This window comes from Pomacea canaliculata, linkage group LG7, assembly GCF_003073045.1.
Source record: "Pomacea canaliculata isolate SZHN2017 linkage group LG7, ASM307304v1, whole genome shotgun sequence".
NCBI classification, from domain to species: Eukaryota; Metazoa; Mollusca; class Gastropoda; order Architaenioglossa; family Ampullariidae; genus Pomacea; species Pomacea canaliculata.
In genome coordinates this window covers 4,467,527-4,483,342 of record NC_037596.1, presented here as the reverse complement: position 1 = coordinate 4,483,342, position 15,816 = coordinate 4,467,527, and the positions used below count along the sequence as shown (strand labels likewise).

Below are 15,816 nucleotides of genomic sequence, written 5' to 3'. Positions count from 1 at the left end.
CACACTCCCGTAGACACTGGATGTCACAGCCCAATGCTGTCATTCCGCCACCCTCCGCACTTTCCACAAGTCCCGGTGGTCACTGCTGGCATCAACTCGCTAGTACAACCAGCCTCTCAGTGCCCACAAGCTTGGGTCAGTCGTGGCAGAGCATACAACCGGCACCTTGCCTCACAGCACAGACTCCAGCCGTCTTCTCAAAAAAAAAAAAAAAACACTCTCCGCTCTACTCAGCGCCTTGGTAAGAAATCCTCAACAGCAGCAACCCGCTCTCAAGCAAACCTCACGTGACGTAGCAAGCCTGTGACGTCAGCTGCTGCTACAGACAACGGGCGAAGGCCTTGACCTCTTCCCGCGAACCGGACAAAAATAGCCTGAAAACAAATGTTAACTGTTGTCTGCTGTGAGCTACCTCTCCAATACAGGAGCGTCCCCACGCGCTGAGAGACATGCAGACCTAGACGAAATCATGACACGCGACACTCTGTATGCTAGGATTATTTTATGAATTACCTCTGTAGTCACATGGATTAAAGATGGTTGATTTTTGTGGCTAGGGGGAATCTTATTTTCTGTCAAAGATTTCTGGGAAAAGCACCAGCTGTCTGGCCTTTTAGGGGGCTGACAATGATGTGCTCTCTAGACACTGAATGGCTACAAACTTGACTAGATAGCAGTTTTCATTGTTTGTTAGGAATGCTATACATAATTGTCTTCACATTCTGTTACATTTGGTTGGAGTAAGACCATCCAACCCCCACCCAACCTGTTTTCTGTGCAAATGATGTAAATCTCTGATTCCTTACATTCCTGACAAAGTACATAAATAACTAGCATTGCAAGTTGACTCAAATGTGTAAATGTTCGCATCTAGTCCTGATTACTACCGAGCTTTGCAGCAGAAATTAAAACTTCGCTTTATTTTCAGCTCGCTTACCACATGACTGACGGTGATTTCGACAGCCGAATTCGGTTCACTAAGTTACTTTTTTTAGCTGCTACGACGGTCTAAGAATGTCCACGTGGTTTTTATTTCTTCGCACGTGGTATTGTGAGAAGAAATGAGCGTCTGACAGGCACAATAAACATTTAATATCAACGTTAATGTCTTAGAAAAGAAAATATCACAGAACTAACTTTGATTTACTGTCGCCATTTGTTTATACATCCGGAGGCCATGACAGATTCATTGCGGGATACCCGAGCACAGCCGAAGCGTGTTCGTGTGCCCTATGACCCCGTCTAGGTCGGCATTAGTGAATTCTGATTGGCTATATGCAAAGTATGTTACGCATGCATCCATATAAGGAAGTTTCCGACCCTTTGTGTCGTCTAGAAAAGAGCTTGTATCATAGCTTGGGGCCTTCTATGGGTTCTGACACAGCCTTTGGTTGAAAATTCAAGTCATGACTTTCGACCGATATACGATGTGACACAGTTGCCCACGTGGCGAGGTGTGTTGCTATGTCTCAAACATTCTCTATTCTCGCTAATTCTGCGCTCGGGAAAAGTAAATAGGATAGAAGTAGATGTTTTCATTGACAAAATAGACATATTTCTAGATTGTTCTATGAAAAACCATTTGGTGAGTGAATAGAACAAAATATAAACTTTGACATTATGAAGTAATCTCAAAATGGCCAAAATGTAAAATTTTTGACAATTTTATGACCGGTGCCTGGCCAGAATTTAGACCACCAACCGTGAACTGGTCAAGTTGCCACCGCTCCGGCTAATGATAGGACAGGAGGGTCAAGGCGAGGGCCATAAATCTGACCAGTGACAAGGGACCCGCAAGCCTACTAAACACAAGACGGCGGGGTAGAATAGTTTTAGTACCTGTGAACTTCCCTTACTCGTCCAAGATCAAAGGTTGACCAGAGACGCCCCACGTACTGTAGGGAAAGGCGACTCAGCCTCGGCAACGAGAGAAACATCACTTTCCGAGTTTGCACGCTGGCGAGCGCAGGTCCGTCTCGAGGAGACGTAAGGAAGTTGTTTGCTGGACTTTGTGAATGCACACTGCATTGGAAGACTACACCAGCACGAGTTAAACTTGAATTATTGATGTAAGAAGGTTGTTTGCTGGACTTTGTGAATGCACACTGCATTGGAAGTCTACGCCAGCGCGAGTTAAGACTTAGATTATTGATGTAAGTAAAGAAGTGATTTGTAAACATTGGATTTTGAACTGTGAATATTGGATTACGAAATGAGACGAGTGACATCGAGAAGCGATAAGTTTTAAGATTACGTTTGGACCTAAATGTATATATGTACTATTTTATTACATTCTTTTGTTTCATATATACATATTGATCTATGGTACTGATTTGGTGAATGGACATGTAATGAGTGTTGTATTTAGGTGTGGTCAAATGCTTGTCAAGAGAGTTATCCATTGCGCGACAGAGCACTCAACCGTTACAGCTGGCCAGGCGGCCGAACCTTTACAAAAACGTTGGTTTTAGAAGTGCCAAGACTGCTTATCGTAAGTCAGTCAGAAAACACGCACATGCATAATACTGTATGCACTCGCACACAATGACTCAAAGAAAGTAAACAACCTTGTACATGGTCACCATGAAAATTATATTTTTCCGCGCTAATCGCCATGCGCTTGACATACATGAGCGTCGCTTCAAAAAGCAAACAGCCATACAATAAATAAACTCACTACTGTTTCAGCTTTGCCAAGAAACCTGCAGTTAGCTGGTCTTTTCTGTTTCCCATTTTGTAACTTAGTACCTCTGAAGACCTCCAATAATTCTGGCATCGTCTGCTCACTGAGACTCAAGTCATTTCATAACATCCAGAACTAAATTTGTCAAGCAATAAATACCTGCTGAATTTATATGTAATAAAATGTTTTATCAAGGACTACCTTACATGCACAAATTGTTCATGACTGCCTTTTAAATGGCGTGTTTTTTATCTTACAGTCTGATGTCTTCTTTGGATCCAAGATCGTGTTAAGAGTTTTCTTCCCGACCATTTCCACACCCTGCCATTTCGTCGGCCTGGCATTCAGAGGGCACGAGGGAGGGGTGTGTCTGGCGGGACGCGGAGACGAGAGGCGCGAGAATAGCTCGCAGTTTGTTCTCCTCTGGCGGCGGTAGGAGAGGCGGCAGGAGCGACATTGTGTCCACCCCGAAGGCGCCGTCTATCGCGTCGTCCTCCTGTTGCTGATTTTCCTGCATGCGAAGAACCAGAGGCTGTGGGTCGTCCGTGTCTGCGTCGCTAGGGTTGTCGTTGTCGTTGTCGCCATTGAGAAGCTGGAACGAGTCAGGCTTCAAGCTGATTGTCAGCCCACAGTCCAGCAGCTTCGCACATCCTTCGGGGATGACGCTCCAAGACTGAACGCCGTTGACTGGTGACACCGCCTTAACAACACCGTAATATCATCATCGTCGTCGTCGTTGTTGTCATCGTCGTCATCGTCGTTGTGCATAATTTAAAATGGATCCTTTCCAATATCTTTTCTGCGGTTACCGCAAACAATATTTTGACATTAGACGCTAAGTGGACCAGAAATCATATGCATCTATAAGGAGCTGAAAGAGCAGTTTTTTTTAAATATACCAAGTATATCAGATTTATGATATACATAGGAGTCATAATATACCCCAATACACCTAAAGTACCGCTAATTTGAAAATGCGTATGGCGTATTGGTAGTCATCAACCTCTCTCTAATCGCGCCAGTCAGAGCAACATTACTGAGATCTCATCCCATGACCTGCCTTCTCAAGTGTTGTACTCCATCGTGAGCATGTCAAACATGGAGCTGGAGGTGACTTCACGTTGTCGTTGACGTTTCGCTCAGTCGATATCCAATAATAACCCTTATCCTAAACCTCACCTTAAAACTAAATACTATACCTGCGCACTAAACCTACTTCAAACCCTTAAAATTAACTCTGAACAAATAATTCCTTCAAAACTGAAATTATTTTATTTCTGATTGGATAACTCCTGCCACATTGGCCCCATCTTCGTCATGCTTAACTGACAGTAGTCATATATGCTTATAAGCACCGCATCACGGTATCATCAGTACATTGTCTTAAAATGGGGAGACAAAAACTCGTTTCTAACCTCGATAAAGAGTGTAGAACCATCGCGCACCTGGAAGAGGTCGTAGAAGCACTTCTTGTTGTTCTCCACGCCGCCATAGATCACGCCTACCTTGACGTACCCGCCTGCGTTGAGACCAGACACCCGGATTTTCTTGTTCCGGGCCACGTGACGCAGCTCCCGGTAGTACCAGTACAAGACGTCAGAATTGTTGAAGGTCACGATGAAGATCTTTGCATTCAACGAGGTGCACACCACGTGGACATGATGGTTTCCCATCCCGTCAGTTTGCTGCAGACAGAGATACTGCGGGGAAAATAAATACTCTTACATACTGTGTGTGCCGCTTCCTATACCGCCCTATGTGTGTGCTATATCGAGTGAACACAAAATACTTCCGTTTATTTTACAAAATGAACTAGGAATAAGAAAGTGTTTTATATTCGTTATTCGTACACATGATTATCAAATCGGTGGAGACAACTGATTCCTCAATAATAAAATGGTTTTGAAGTTTAACAGGACGCTCAATGTTAGAATACATGAATCACTTGATTCTCGTGTATTCCGTGAGGGAGGGGAAACCATCTCACTAACATGTTTTCATACTGTGTCATCTGAAATCAGGATAACAGCTAGTGTAGTAACAACTCGCTATCTGGAAATGTGCAACATTACTAACTTCACTTCTGTAAAATTCACGAAAGTTTATAAAACTACAGGCAGGAGGTTTTTCTTAAGAAAAAAAATCACAGACGCTATACAGATAAAAAAAATAAAAGGCATAAAGAAATTTTTCACTGTTACTTTAAATAAACAATCTAAGTGAGACTAGAAACATTTTACGGACAGCTTAAATGTTGTATGAAGCTTCACAATAGAAATCTTACCAGTTTCACAAAGCAGGGGTGGTGCAATGGGCAAGGCAACTCAGCACAGGAAGCACGTACGAACATACCCGTCACGAAAGCAGACGAACATACTCGTCACCCGCGAGACTTGGCCCTGCTGTTGACGTCACTCCAGTCAACGGAGTGGGTTGTCCTGTCACACACAGCACGAGTTTGTCGAACCTTTCCTTCCTCCCCGCTCCATAGTTTAATGTTTTGTAGTGAGATGAGTTCACCGTGACTCTGCCATCCACCCCACCCACCCATTTCCAGCCTGCCTCATGCTGCATCCTTTCACACAGTCATCGGTCACTTTATTAACCACCTGCTTTGTTGAAGGTTACATGGCTGAGCAATCATAACAGTTTATTGACCAATCAATTCTTTATCATTCGGAGTTTCGAACTCATTCGCAGAGTAAATGTGGTTTTGTAAGAGACTGTAAAGAGAAAATTCCGAGTAGTCCTGTTTGTTTTGAACAATTGTATCTTACACGATGCTTGAATCCAATAATAAAGAACGGTCAGAATGACACATGTATTATTTTAAAATAAGTCAAGGCCTGTCGCTTACTTTCGCTAATTTCTTTAGCAACTTCCGTATGAAACATCTCACACTGATGTTTATGAATATGTGACTACGGAAGGAAATACAATGATCCATAGCAAAAATAACGGCTAATTCGTGTTTCCTTCTTTGACAGGCACAGAAGAGTTCTATTTTTTTTTAAAACTATACCCATAGTTTCGTAAATCATTTAATTGTTGCTAGTGCTAAGTTAATGTTTGTTTTTGCAGCTTTCTGCTTCCTATATGTTTGTTGTTGAAATCAAAGAGGAGCATTTTATTATTGTAAAAATTAAAGGGATAGGTGACTTGTCTCCCTTGTCGACGTCTTCAGTGATGAAAACATCTGTCACCAATCTCGTGATTCGGGAAACGAAGGAAGCGAATACGGATCAGGAACACACACATTCGTGTGTGTGTGAGATATTTCTTATTCTCTGCCAGTATGGTCAGTCTTGCTAACAACTCAAGACATTCAGGGGTAAGATTAATGAAGTCTTTATGTTTTTATTGCTCCTCAGATGACTAGGTAGACTCCATATCCCATGTTTGAGGCTGAAGCTTTTTCAGTCTTTCAGGTTTGATACACTTCCTTAATGTTTTTGTTTGAAACGTTAAACATTAGAGTGATTTGACGTTAATGTATGAATGAAGGTTGGAAGTTAAGTCAGTCAACAATAGCCACCCTTAATAACACATTAATGTGAAGTTTGATTGTGATGCTTGGCAGTTAAAATGATTATCTCGCTGTCCCAATACAGCTGGTTTGCGAGACCATTATAGGCCATTTGAAGTAATGTTGCAAGGAAACGCATATGTACGCTTGTTAATATCTCACCGCTTTGTTAATATTTACCTAGCAAGCTTTGTCTCCTGAAGCCTAGCAGAGATCGGGCTTTTCTATTTAATAGCAAAATGTTTTACTGTTTTCCTAAAGCCTTTTTAGAAGACAGTCCATGTATGTATTTATTTAATTTCTCACCCAGCCATTGATTTCTGTCATGCGAATACAAATGAGTTTCAGCAGTATACTTTGAACTTTAAGATGCCAATTAATGCCTGTAGTTTATTACAAACAGCTACAAGCCCTAGGGTAAGAGTGTCAGGAGATTTTGTTGATGAAAATGTATTCCTAATGCATCAGGGGCATGCATAAGTAGCTGATTGTCAGCTTACTATGGAATTAGGGGTTTATAATATAATGCAAAGACTGTTTGGATGACTGCCAAGCTTATAAAGAATTTGATTGATCTAAATCTTTTACAGATGACACTTATCTTGATCAAACATGAGATGTTGTAGTGTCATGTTATATATTATAAAACCATATTCCCTACATTGTACTTCGAAAAAAGCTGCAGAATCTGATTAAAATGCAGAACCATAATTTCTGTCATCATACATTTGTTATTGTCTTTAAAAAATCTCATTGAGGAGAATGACTCTTTTTTTGTACCCAGGGGACATTTTTCTCCGATGATAGCACAACTATTCAACCAGATGATGACCCTCTACTGGGCTCCATGCCTGTCCTTCCACAGGACTGTGTGGTCAATCAGTGGATGGCTGAGGAAGTCAAGACATTTCATGGAATAAAAACACCAATAGCTATCATCCTTGCAAAGGTTTTGTATGTGAGTGTCACCATCAAAAGCAAAATCAAAACTTTGTATTTACTTTGCATGATGAACTTCATGGGCGTGGATGTGATTCATTTAGTTAAACAACTTTCTAATTATATTTTAATGCTGCTACAATAGTGAAATTTGTTTTTCAAATTAATTTTAATTTAAAGAAGCATTGCTTCTTTTGCTTGTTTACGTTCGATTTGACTTTGCTCTTAATGTTGCTAAAAAGACTGCTGTTTCTGTTCTAAATGAGGACAGTATTGACAATGAGAATCATTTATATGAGATCCATGCTGACTTTGCTGTCTCACATTTTTTTAATTTTCAGATCTGCCTGGGAGTTGCTGCCAATGTCTTGCCAGTGCTGTGTCAATATAAACAATGTGGAGACCAGGAAACATCCCTGATATTGTACATACATGGTGCAACATGGTTCCTGCTCGTAGCAATTCACTACTTTCTCTATGTTGAACATCAGAATTCACTGCTGAGGGGCTATTTTAACTTTCATCTTGAAACAAGGAACCTTCGACATATTTCATTACATATAAATTCAGCAGGTATTTCTTGTTTGGCAAATTTAGTTTGGGGTGTTATGAAAGGTCTATCCCCAAGTGAGCCAGGAGTATTAGAGGTTTGTCAAGGGAAAGAGCTACAGAAAGGGAACCAGAAAAGCCCAGTTAATGCAGGTTTCTTTCAAAGCTAAGACACTAGTGTAACTTTTCTGGACATTATTTGGTAAACACGCAGCATCATCACTATTCTCTTGTGTAGCAACATGTAATGATAAATACGACTGTAAAAATTATCTGTTTAAAGTCTTAGAAGAAAGCAAATTTTGATTACATTTATATTTGAATAAGGGGCAAGAAAGGGCTTGTCTGAGACTATAATCCTTGTTCTTGGTGGTTTTAGTATTTATGTGTAAATATTTTTGGTGTCTTATAAATATGTAAGCACATATTTTTGTATTTTGGGATTTTTTTTTTATTTATTTTTTTTTTTTTACTCTCTAGCAAACGCAGTCTTGCTGGTGGTGACAAAGCTGTTGGATGAAGTTTGTGATAAAAATGGCACATGCCATTTTCTTAACAAGACACGATACCTGCAGATTATAATCTCTGTGGAGGTGCTGGTTGCTCTTGTATTTCTCCTTATTTACCTGGGTATGTATGGTGTTATCTGTAGAATGTACAGTAAATATTGTGATCTTTATCACACCGATATTAGTGTAAATCTGCAGAATGAGTGATAACTTAAGGAGACACTTTTCACTATTTAAATGAAATGGTAGATTGAATGTTGACAATTAAATCACTGCAGCAAAAAGCAATTCAGGCCAAGCCAGGTATCCTGGCTTTTATTAACATTGTTACAAGATAATAATAATGGTGTGAGCTTTTATAGCGGAATGTACCAGTCAAAGCCAAGCTCTCTGCACATTACAAAAACAAAAATACAAGACAGACATTCCTAGGCTCCTAAAATTCCTAGGCTCTATAAAGTTCGTGGGAGTTGTTCTTCTGCCAGGTGACATTCATAGATCAAGATGTCAATAAACGAGGGAACACTGTACTGTCATTTTACTGGAGCAGAACAAATCAGTAATCAAACACATGGATCAGTGCATAAGGAGAATATCCAGATGATTACAAAGCATAAATTGCAGTACGATATTGAAACACATGACTGTTTGGCACTGATGTAAAGTCTATCCCAGGGATGAGTTAAAAAAATGAAGAAACTATGGTAGCATTCGCCAGAGAGGATTAACGGTGATGAGAAAGTTGACATTAGCAGAGGAATAAATAAAAGTGACATGCAAGTAAACAGTCAAACACAATGCCAATGACATCAGAATAAAGTGCAGATTGGTACAATAGGCACTATAAACACAAATCCAAGAAGAAACCTAAAATGCAGAGCTGGCCTCCTCAAGCCTGTTAGGCAAAGGGAGGCCATTCTCAATCAAGATAACAGGAACCTGAAGACAGATTGATCACTTCTGTCATGTGGATTTTTTTTTTTATCTTTATAGATATCAGCTCAGAAAAAAAAGTGCGGAGTATAAAAACTTTCCTGTGTTTATTTTCCAGTGAAAACAATGCATTTCAATCGTGCCAAAGAGGCCCCTGACTTTATGAAGTCTACCCTCGACTCTTCATTGCCCAGCACACAACAAGAAGTTGGATACAAGTGAGTGGCTCTTTATAATTTGCTCTATCATTTTTAAAAGGATCATGGAGATCATTAATACACTGGACCTGGTCTTTTTGATCCGTGATTCTCTTGGCAAAATTTAACAGCAGGTGCCAAGACTTAAGGTTTATAGGCCTTGCACACACACACCCACAGTAGGAATAGTCTGGCTAATTCTTCTTGATACCATCTGTCTCTAAACTGCAAGCTTATTGTAGTATGTGTATGGAAAGTTTTAATAGTAATATGACCACGAGGATGTTTATGGTGGTCATATTTCTGGAAATATGTAATTTAATTGAAAATATGTTGCCAGGACATGTAAGGACTACTTTTCTGTGTAATTCTTATTTGACCACATATAGGAATTGTTATTGTGAGGAAATTTTTGTTTGGTTGGGTTTTTTTTTTTCCATTTCTTTCCTTGAAGATGTCAGTTTGGAATATTTTATAAAAATTAAGAAAGGAGAGATGGAGAAAAGTAGTTTTTGTTGTGTGCTTGTGTGTCCGTGTGGTCTTTTTTGTGTCTTGTATTTCTGAGAAGTCCGAATCAGTGCAACATTAAACTTGTCTTAATATGAAATAATTGCAGCACATTTATAGGTTGTTGGTACTTGATAGGGTTTGTTATTTTTAAATTTTGTGTATATTGTCTTTCTTTTTGCCAGACACTTATCAAATATTTTTCGAATTATTTACTTTTAATATCACACTATAAAATATAATAAATATAAATAACAAATTTTAATTAGTGAAAGAGAACAAAAAGTAAATCATCATTTTAGAAATGTTTGATAGTTGGAAAAAGAATATTCCTTAACTGGGATGACATGTTTCTGCTGTTCATAGCTGTTTATGTATTAGGTTGGTTAGCGTTTTTTGTATGACAGTTTGGAAACAAAATCATAAAATCATATTTGGTGGCAGACACATGGGTTAAAAAATTATCCCTTGTTTCTCAGCAAAAAGTGTTGACGATTCAAAGCATGTAAATAAAAATTTAGTGTTAGTGCCTTTAGCAGTTATTTTGTTGTATTTTTTGTGTTTGTTTTTCTAACTTGCCATAATGGTGGGAAAATCACTATAGAAATCATAATTTAAATTGTGATTATGATTAAACTAGTGAGCTCTGTGGAAAACACTTCTGGTGATGTTAAGCAATGATGTATTTAGTAGTTGGTGTATGTAGTCTTGGTTTCTCATGGATTTTTCTGTTTTTAGGCTGTTGTTGTCTTTCAGTAAGTTAGCAAATTTTTAAATCACAATTAAAGCTGACTTTTCAGCCTTTCAATAGTTTGAAGGTTTCTACAATATCCATATTATAAGTGTAGCATCACTATATATCAAAAAGCAGTGGAATCTTTTTTGTGCAGTGTATCTGCAGGGTGGATTTTTTAAAAATATTATTTTCTTATTGGTTAAAGGTCTTGTCTTTTTTTTGTTTGATGTGCTGTGATTCACTAAAATTATCTACATTTTCCACACTGAGATTGATGCCAGTCACATATTGACTTACTGTACTTTGTTAGCATTTTTTTTAGCACAGTTTTGTTTATCTAAAAATGTGCTTTTTTTTTTTTTTAGTTTCTTTCAACTTTCTTTTAAACCAAAACTAAAGTTCATTTCAATTTCCATTAAATGTAGATAAATTAATAATAATGAATATCTTATGACTTTTTAAAAAAAAAAAAAAGAAAGATATGCTCAAAGTGCTTTACTTATAGAAAAAAACCAGCAATGCAGACCTAATTCTTTGTTAACTATCACTCTGCTCCGTGTCAGTTTCATGTACACCCATGTGCACACAGTACAAAAGCACAATGTCCAGATATGATTAGATGAAATTACTGATTTTAAAAAAGTAAATCTTAAGATTGAATTTAAAGGAGGTCAGAGAGCTTGGATGATGTTCGCTGAGTAATTTGTTCCAAGTTGATGGAGGCTTGGTAGAAAACCTCTGTCTTTGCCTTATTTAATGGGACTTGAAGAAGCCTGTTGTCAAAAGAAGAACAATACAGATGAAAGAGCTTAAACCAAAGACCGGTGCCATATTTCAGTATTTTTCATTACAGTTACAAGTATGAACTATATATAGGACAAGTGAACATAATATGATGGTGTGTTGTACTTACCTTATTTTTTTTTTGTTTCGAACTTTAGTGTCTGCATTGTCAGTACTTTTTTTTTCTACCTTTAAAGATTTTTGGAGGGAGATGTGAGTGTCTTTTTTTCCCCCATTTTTAAGCATCTGCTTAGTTCTATATCCCAGCATTTACAATGGCTAATGTGGTAATTTTCTATATGTCACAGGCCATCATTTGAAAATCAGAAAGACAGGACCATGATCTTGATGTGGTATGAGATCTACTTTTGGCGGAACAAGCGCATTGATCTTTGCCGCGAAATCATTCACCTAAATGATGCTTTGGCTGAACTCAGATCACAAAGCAGGCTGCAATGATTCACTGTCTCCTCTTACATACATGTGGTGTGGCAGAGCATCAAGTTGCCTTTGCACATATCGTACTTTTGTAATTTAACACAGATCTGACAATGGCTGTTTTGTGGTCTGAAATTTGTGGCCGGAGGTGGTGTGCAGAAAGGAAAACGGACAGTTTTCTTGCTCATATTCAACATGATCTTGAAGAATGACACCAGCAAAAAGTGATTTTTTGAAAACTTGAAAGTGCCTTGTAATTGCAATTACAGGACAGAAAAAAACGGTGCTAGAGGTGTGGGCGGGTTTCTGATACTTTTGTTTTAAGAGAAATTGGTGGTGATTTTTTTTTTTTGCCTGTTTGCAGTGTAGTTGATGTAGATTCCTACGTATCCTGCCAGGAACTTATTTCACCCATTACTTCAGCATTCACCATTATTCTGTCATCATATTTATAAGAGTGAAAAATAAAACATGAAACAAATACGATGCATTCTGGTAGTGCAACTTATCATTTCAGTTTAATAGAAGGGATTGGGAGGCCTTATAACTCAAGAGCAGAAGGTCACCGGTTTTTGGATTACTCAAATGGGTGGCTAAAAAACTTCTGCTTACTAAGGAATAAAGAGTACCTAATATATTGGAAAATAAAAGACTTCAGAAAGGAAGCATTAAACTCTGAGATAAACAGAGTTCATTGTCCTGTGGCCATTAAGTTTTGGAATTTTTACCCTTAACTTTCACTGTGATGTTTTGTTTCAGTCTTTCGCATATTTCTCATGCATTCTAGTTATATTGTTTTACACTGATCCAAGAGGAACACTTCATTGGTTTCTTTCATAGATTACCATGTCTTCCACTTCTAGTTTACAGTGGAAATTATTTTACCTTTCAAACAAGTTTTTTTCAAAGAACTATCAGAGAGAAAATATGAGGAAAAAGAGAAAAGGCATTGCAGTTAGCCAGCATTGTTTTATAACCTTGTATCTCATTCACCGTCATATGAATGGCTTACTGATTCTTTTAATGAGGAATATTCTATTTCCTCTTGCTTAAAAAAAGGGATTCTTTAAATTTTGAGAGTTCATTTCAATTTTTGTTCAAAGTTTTCAGATATCATGTAAAGATGGTTAGAAGATTGACTGCGCAAGTTTGATTAAGTTCTGAACAAAACACAAACACATTTTATCTTTGAAGAGTCAAACTTTGTTGGTTTAATCAGTCAGTGTAGAAATAAGGATTTTTATTTTACTAGTATTTGGAGTAAACTTTTATTAAATGGACTGTTTTTAGCCTAGACATTTAACATATAAATAAGAATAAAACTGCAAATAAAATCAAATGGGCACTTCAGAGAATACAGATCCCTAGATTTTCATGCTTTGGTGTTAAAAGTCAAAAACCACTTCTTGAGAATCGATTGTTTGAAGTTTTTCTTTTCTTAGATCTTTGAAAATGACCACTTTTCTCACTTAAATGCTAATTAACTTCAGTATTGTAAAAATACTTGCATGATCAGTAATAATGTTCAAAGTGATGTAGATGTCACTATAAAAAACCCCGTAAAATGTAATTTCTTTAAACTATAGTGTAAAGAGTTTTATAGGGAATGTTTGTAAGATGGTTAAGGGGCAAGTTGATGAGATAGGAAAAACCATTCAGAATGTATGTCTTAGCTGTTTATTGATTTGTTGGGGATTTTTCGCAGAGTTTGCTTTGACCTCAAAAGCCAGGCTCTTCAGCAGGGATGGCATGAAATCTACATGTTACGGCTGCGTTTCTGCACACTGCTGCTTGAAAGGAAAAACCTCTTAAATCATGCCAAGAAACCTCACAGATAAAAAATGGTCTGAAATTTTTCCAACACCTGGAAAAATTTGACTCCGGAGGCTTAAGTTTGACATTAATCTTAAATAGTAGCATTGTACTGTGCCAAAATCTGCTTGTTGCCAAGAAAATTAGATGCAGTTTTTCTGTGAGTAAATGTTTTTGTATCACTTTGTGTGCCCCCTCCCACTGTTTCATTGAAAAATCTGGAGTTGCTTTTGCATGTTTTAAAGAACTAGTGAGATGCAACAATTTTTCCAGTAATGATTAAACATGGTGCAAGGTATTATTTTTCAAATCTGGGTGAATATTCTTCTTCTGTTCTCAAGATCAACAAAAATCAATAGAAAGAAGTCCTCAACAGAAACTCAGTAGTGCATGGATGTGTTTACAATGAGGCGGCCTCAGCCAATGAAACAGCTGGGAATGTATTTAGTCATATCTTGATACATTGATTTTGACCTTTTCTGTGCATGGAGATATTTGTAGGTGAGAACAAAAGAGAGTTATTTGCCCAGATCTGAAACAGCATCTTGCACTGTGCCAAACACCCTTTAAAATCCACTATAATTATAGTCATATTATTATGAGCTGTGCAGACTCAATGCAAAATAATTTTTTTACAAATGTTCAGAATATCTATGCCAAGCAATTTTAGTTTTACCATTCTACATTTTAGTTTCCTTTCATTAGTGTTGCATGTAAGCTTTTTATCTTAAGATGCATATGTACAAACTGCATACAAACTAAATGTGTATTAAGTAAATATTTTAGACTGGAATAATTCTTGGTTTAATATTGATAAACAAATTATATAGTGCATTCGTTTCACCTTATTAAATATTAGTATATGCCTTTACTTACCACATTCCAGGGATTCTGTCAAGCATGAAACTTAAGCCTTATTATTTCATTTTAAAATGCAAGCAATTTTTCTAATCATTAGGTGTAGGTGTTCATATATTTCTGTACTGCTCTTCCAGGTTTTTTTAACAGCAGCTTGTGAATAGAGTTTAAGTGAAATAATATATTCCTAGTTATCATTCACTGCCATTTGGATCTCTGTATCTCTGTCAGTGTTAAGCACATTCCATCATCACCCAAACTTCCTAGTGAAGAAGTTCATACTGCAGATATGCGACTTCTAAGATAACATCAGGATTTACCTTGGATGTTTTCAAGTATCCAGACAATTTCAATCCCCATCTGTATGTGTAATTTAGTATATTTTTTTACATCATCCAGTTTTGTTGCACAAATCCTCTCATACTCATGTTTTTATATGATGAATAGCCTTGTGGGCTTTGTTTATATTATTTATTTATATCTATTTTCCTGTGGTTTCAGTCTGCTGCATGACCCTGTTGGTAGAACAAAGTACTACCTTGAGCAGCACAATCATGTCTTTGTTTGAAGCATATGACTAGACTATATAAATGTATTTAAATTAGCATATGTTAAATTTTGTAATTATCATGAGCTCAATTTCTTGTCCGGGTCATCTCATGTTGGTTAGCTCAGATGGCTCAAAATGATTCCCATGGCAAGATTTGAGATGTTGCCCTGCCTGGCAAGAAACTCAGATAAAGGCTGAATGCAAGATGCACTTTGAGTGCTTAGTGATTATCTGTCATATGACATCACACCTGACAGGTCTTCTTAGCAGTCTTCAGACTTATGGTTAATCTCTTGCAACTTACACTTATCTGGCTTAAAAGATACAGTTCATGCAAGTTAACCTGTATTTTAAAAGTGTTGGCAGAAGTTTTGAAAAAATGAATTTGATTTTAAAAGGTGTGAGATGTCAAGCATTTTGGCTTGCATGTTGCTCAAGGCATTTTTCCCCCATTGTGCTCATGGTAGTAAGACAGTTTTGAGAATAATTTGAAAATATAGCAGCAGTATGTATTCTCATCTCCCACAACCATTCTCAAAAGTTTGGTTATCCAGCATGATGTGTGCATGATTTGGGATACAAATTTTTGTGCATGGACAAAAGGCATGGTCATACTTTTTTTCTCCTTTTTTGACAAATTGCGATCACTCAGGTATTTCCTAATAAGTGTTGATTGTAAATGGACATTATTAGAATTAGTGCCTGTAACCATCAATTCCAACATATTCAGACAATAAGTTCAAACAGTTGGGACTGCCATTTCAACAACTTTGAAAATAAACATGATTTAACTGTT

The 15,816-nt window shown here is 37.5% G+C and overlaps 2 protein-coding genes across 7 annotated transcripts; one reads left to right on the top strand and one right to left on the bottom strand.

Annotated features, from left to right (window-relative positions):
- Positions 1–2,575: 2,575 nt before the first annotated feature.
- LOC112567774 lies at positions 2,576–5,680 on the bottom strand. Of its 4 annotated transcripts, XM_025244591.1 has the most exons (4): positions 5,541–5,680; positions 4,968–5,121; positions 4,099–4,383; positions 2,576–3,383 (listed from the first exon to the last, which is right to left on the bottom strand). In XM_025244591.1, the coding sequence occupies exons 2-4, from the start codon at positions 5,031–5,033 to the stop codon at positions 2,973–2,975; spliced, it is 762 nt and encodes a 253-aa protein (XP_025100376.1). In that variant the 5' UTR covers positions 5,034–5,121; positions 5,541–5,680; the 3' UTR covers positions 2,576–2,972. The 4 variants fall into 4 exon arrangements, with proteins under 4 accessions (XP_025100376.1, XP_025100377.1, XP_025100378.1 ...); XM_025244592.1 differs by having other exon boundaries at positions 4,099–4,368; positions 4,968–5,677; XM_025244593.1 differs by lacking the exon at positions 4,968–5,121 and having other exon boundaries at positions 4,129–4,368; positions 5,541–5,673.
- Positions 5,681–5,845: 165 nt separating this feature from the next.
- On the top strand, positions 5,846–15,816 carry LOC112567772. Of its 3 annotated transcripts, none has more exons than XM_025244586.1 (6): positions 5,846–6,014; positions 6,994–7,167; positions 7,490–7,721; positions 8,178–8,327; positions 9,258–9,357; positions 13,506–15,816. In XM_025244586.1, exons 1-6 carry the CDS (start codon positions 5,979–5,981, stop codon positions 13,636–13,638), a joined length of 825 nt encoding a protein of 274 aa, XP_025100371.1. In that variant the 5' UTR covers positions 5,846–5,978; the 3' UTR covers positions 13,639–15,816. The 3 variants fall into 3 exon arrangements, with proteins under 3 accessions (XP_025100371.1, XP_025100372.1, XP_025100370.1); XM_025244587.1 differs by lacking the exon at positions 13,506–15,816 and adding an exon at positions 9,459–11,484 and having other exon boundaries at positions 5,848–6,014; positions 9,258–9,407; XM_025244585.1 differs by having other exon boundaries at positions 5,849–6,014; positions 11,671–15,816.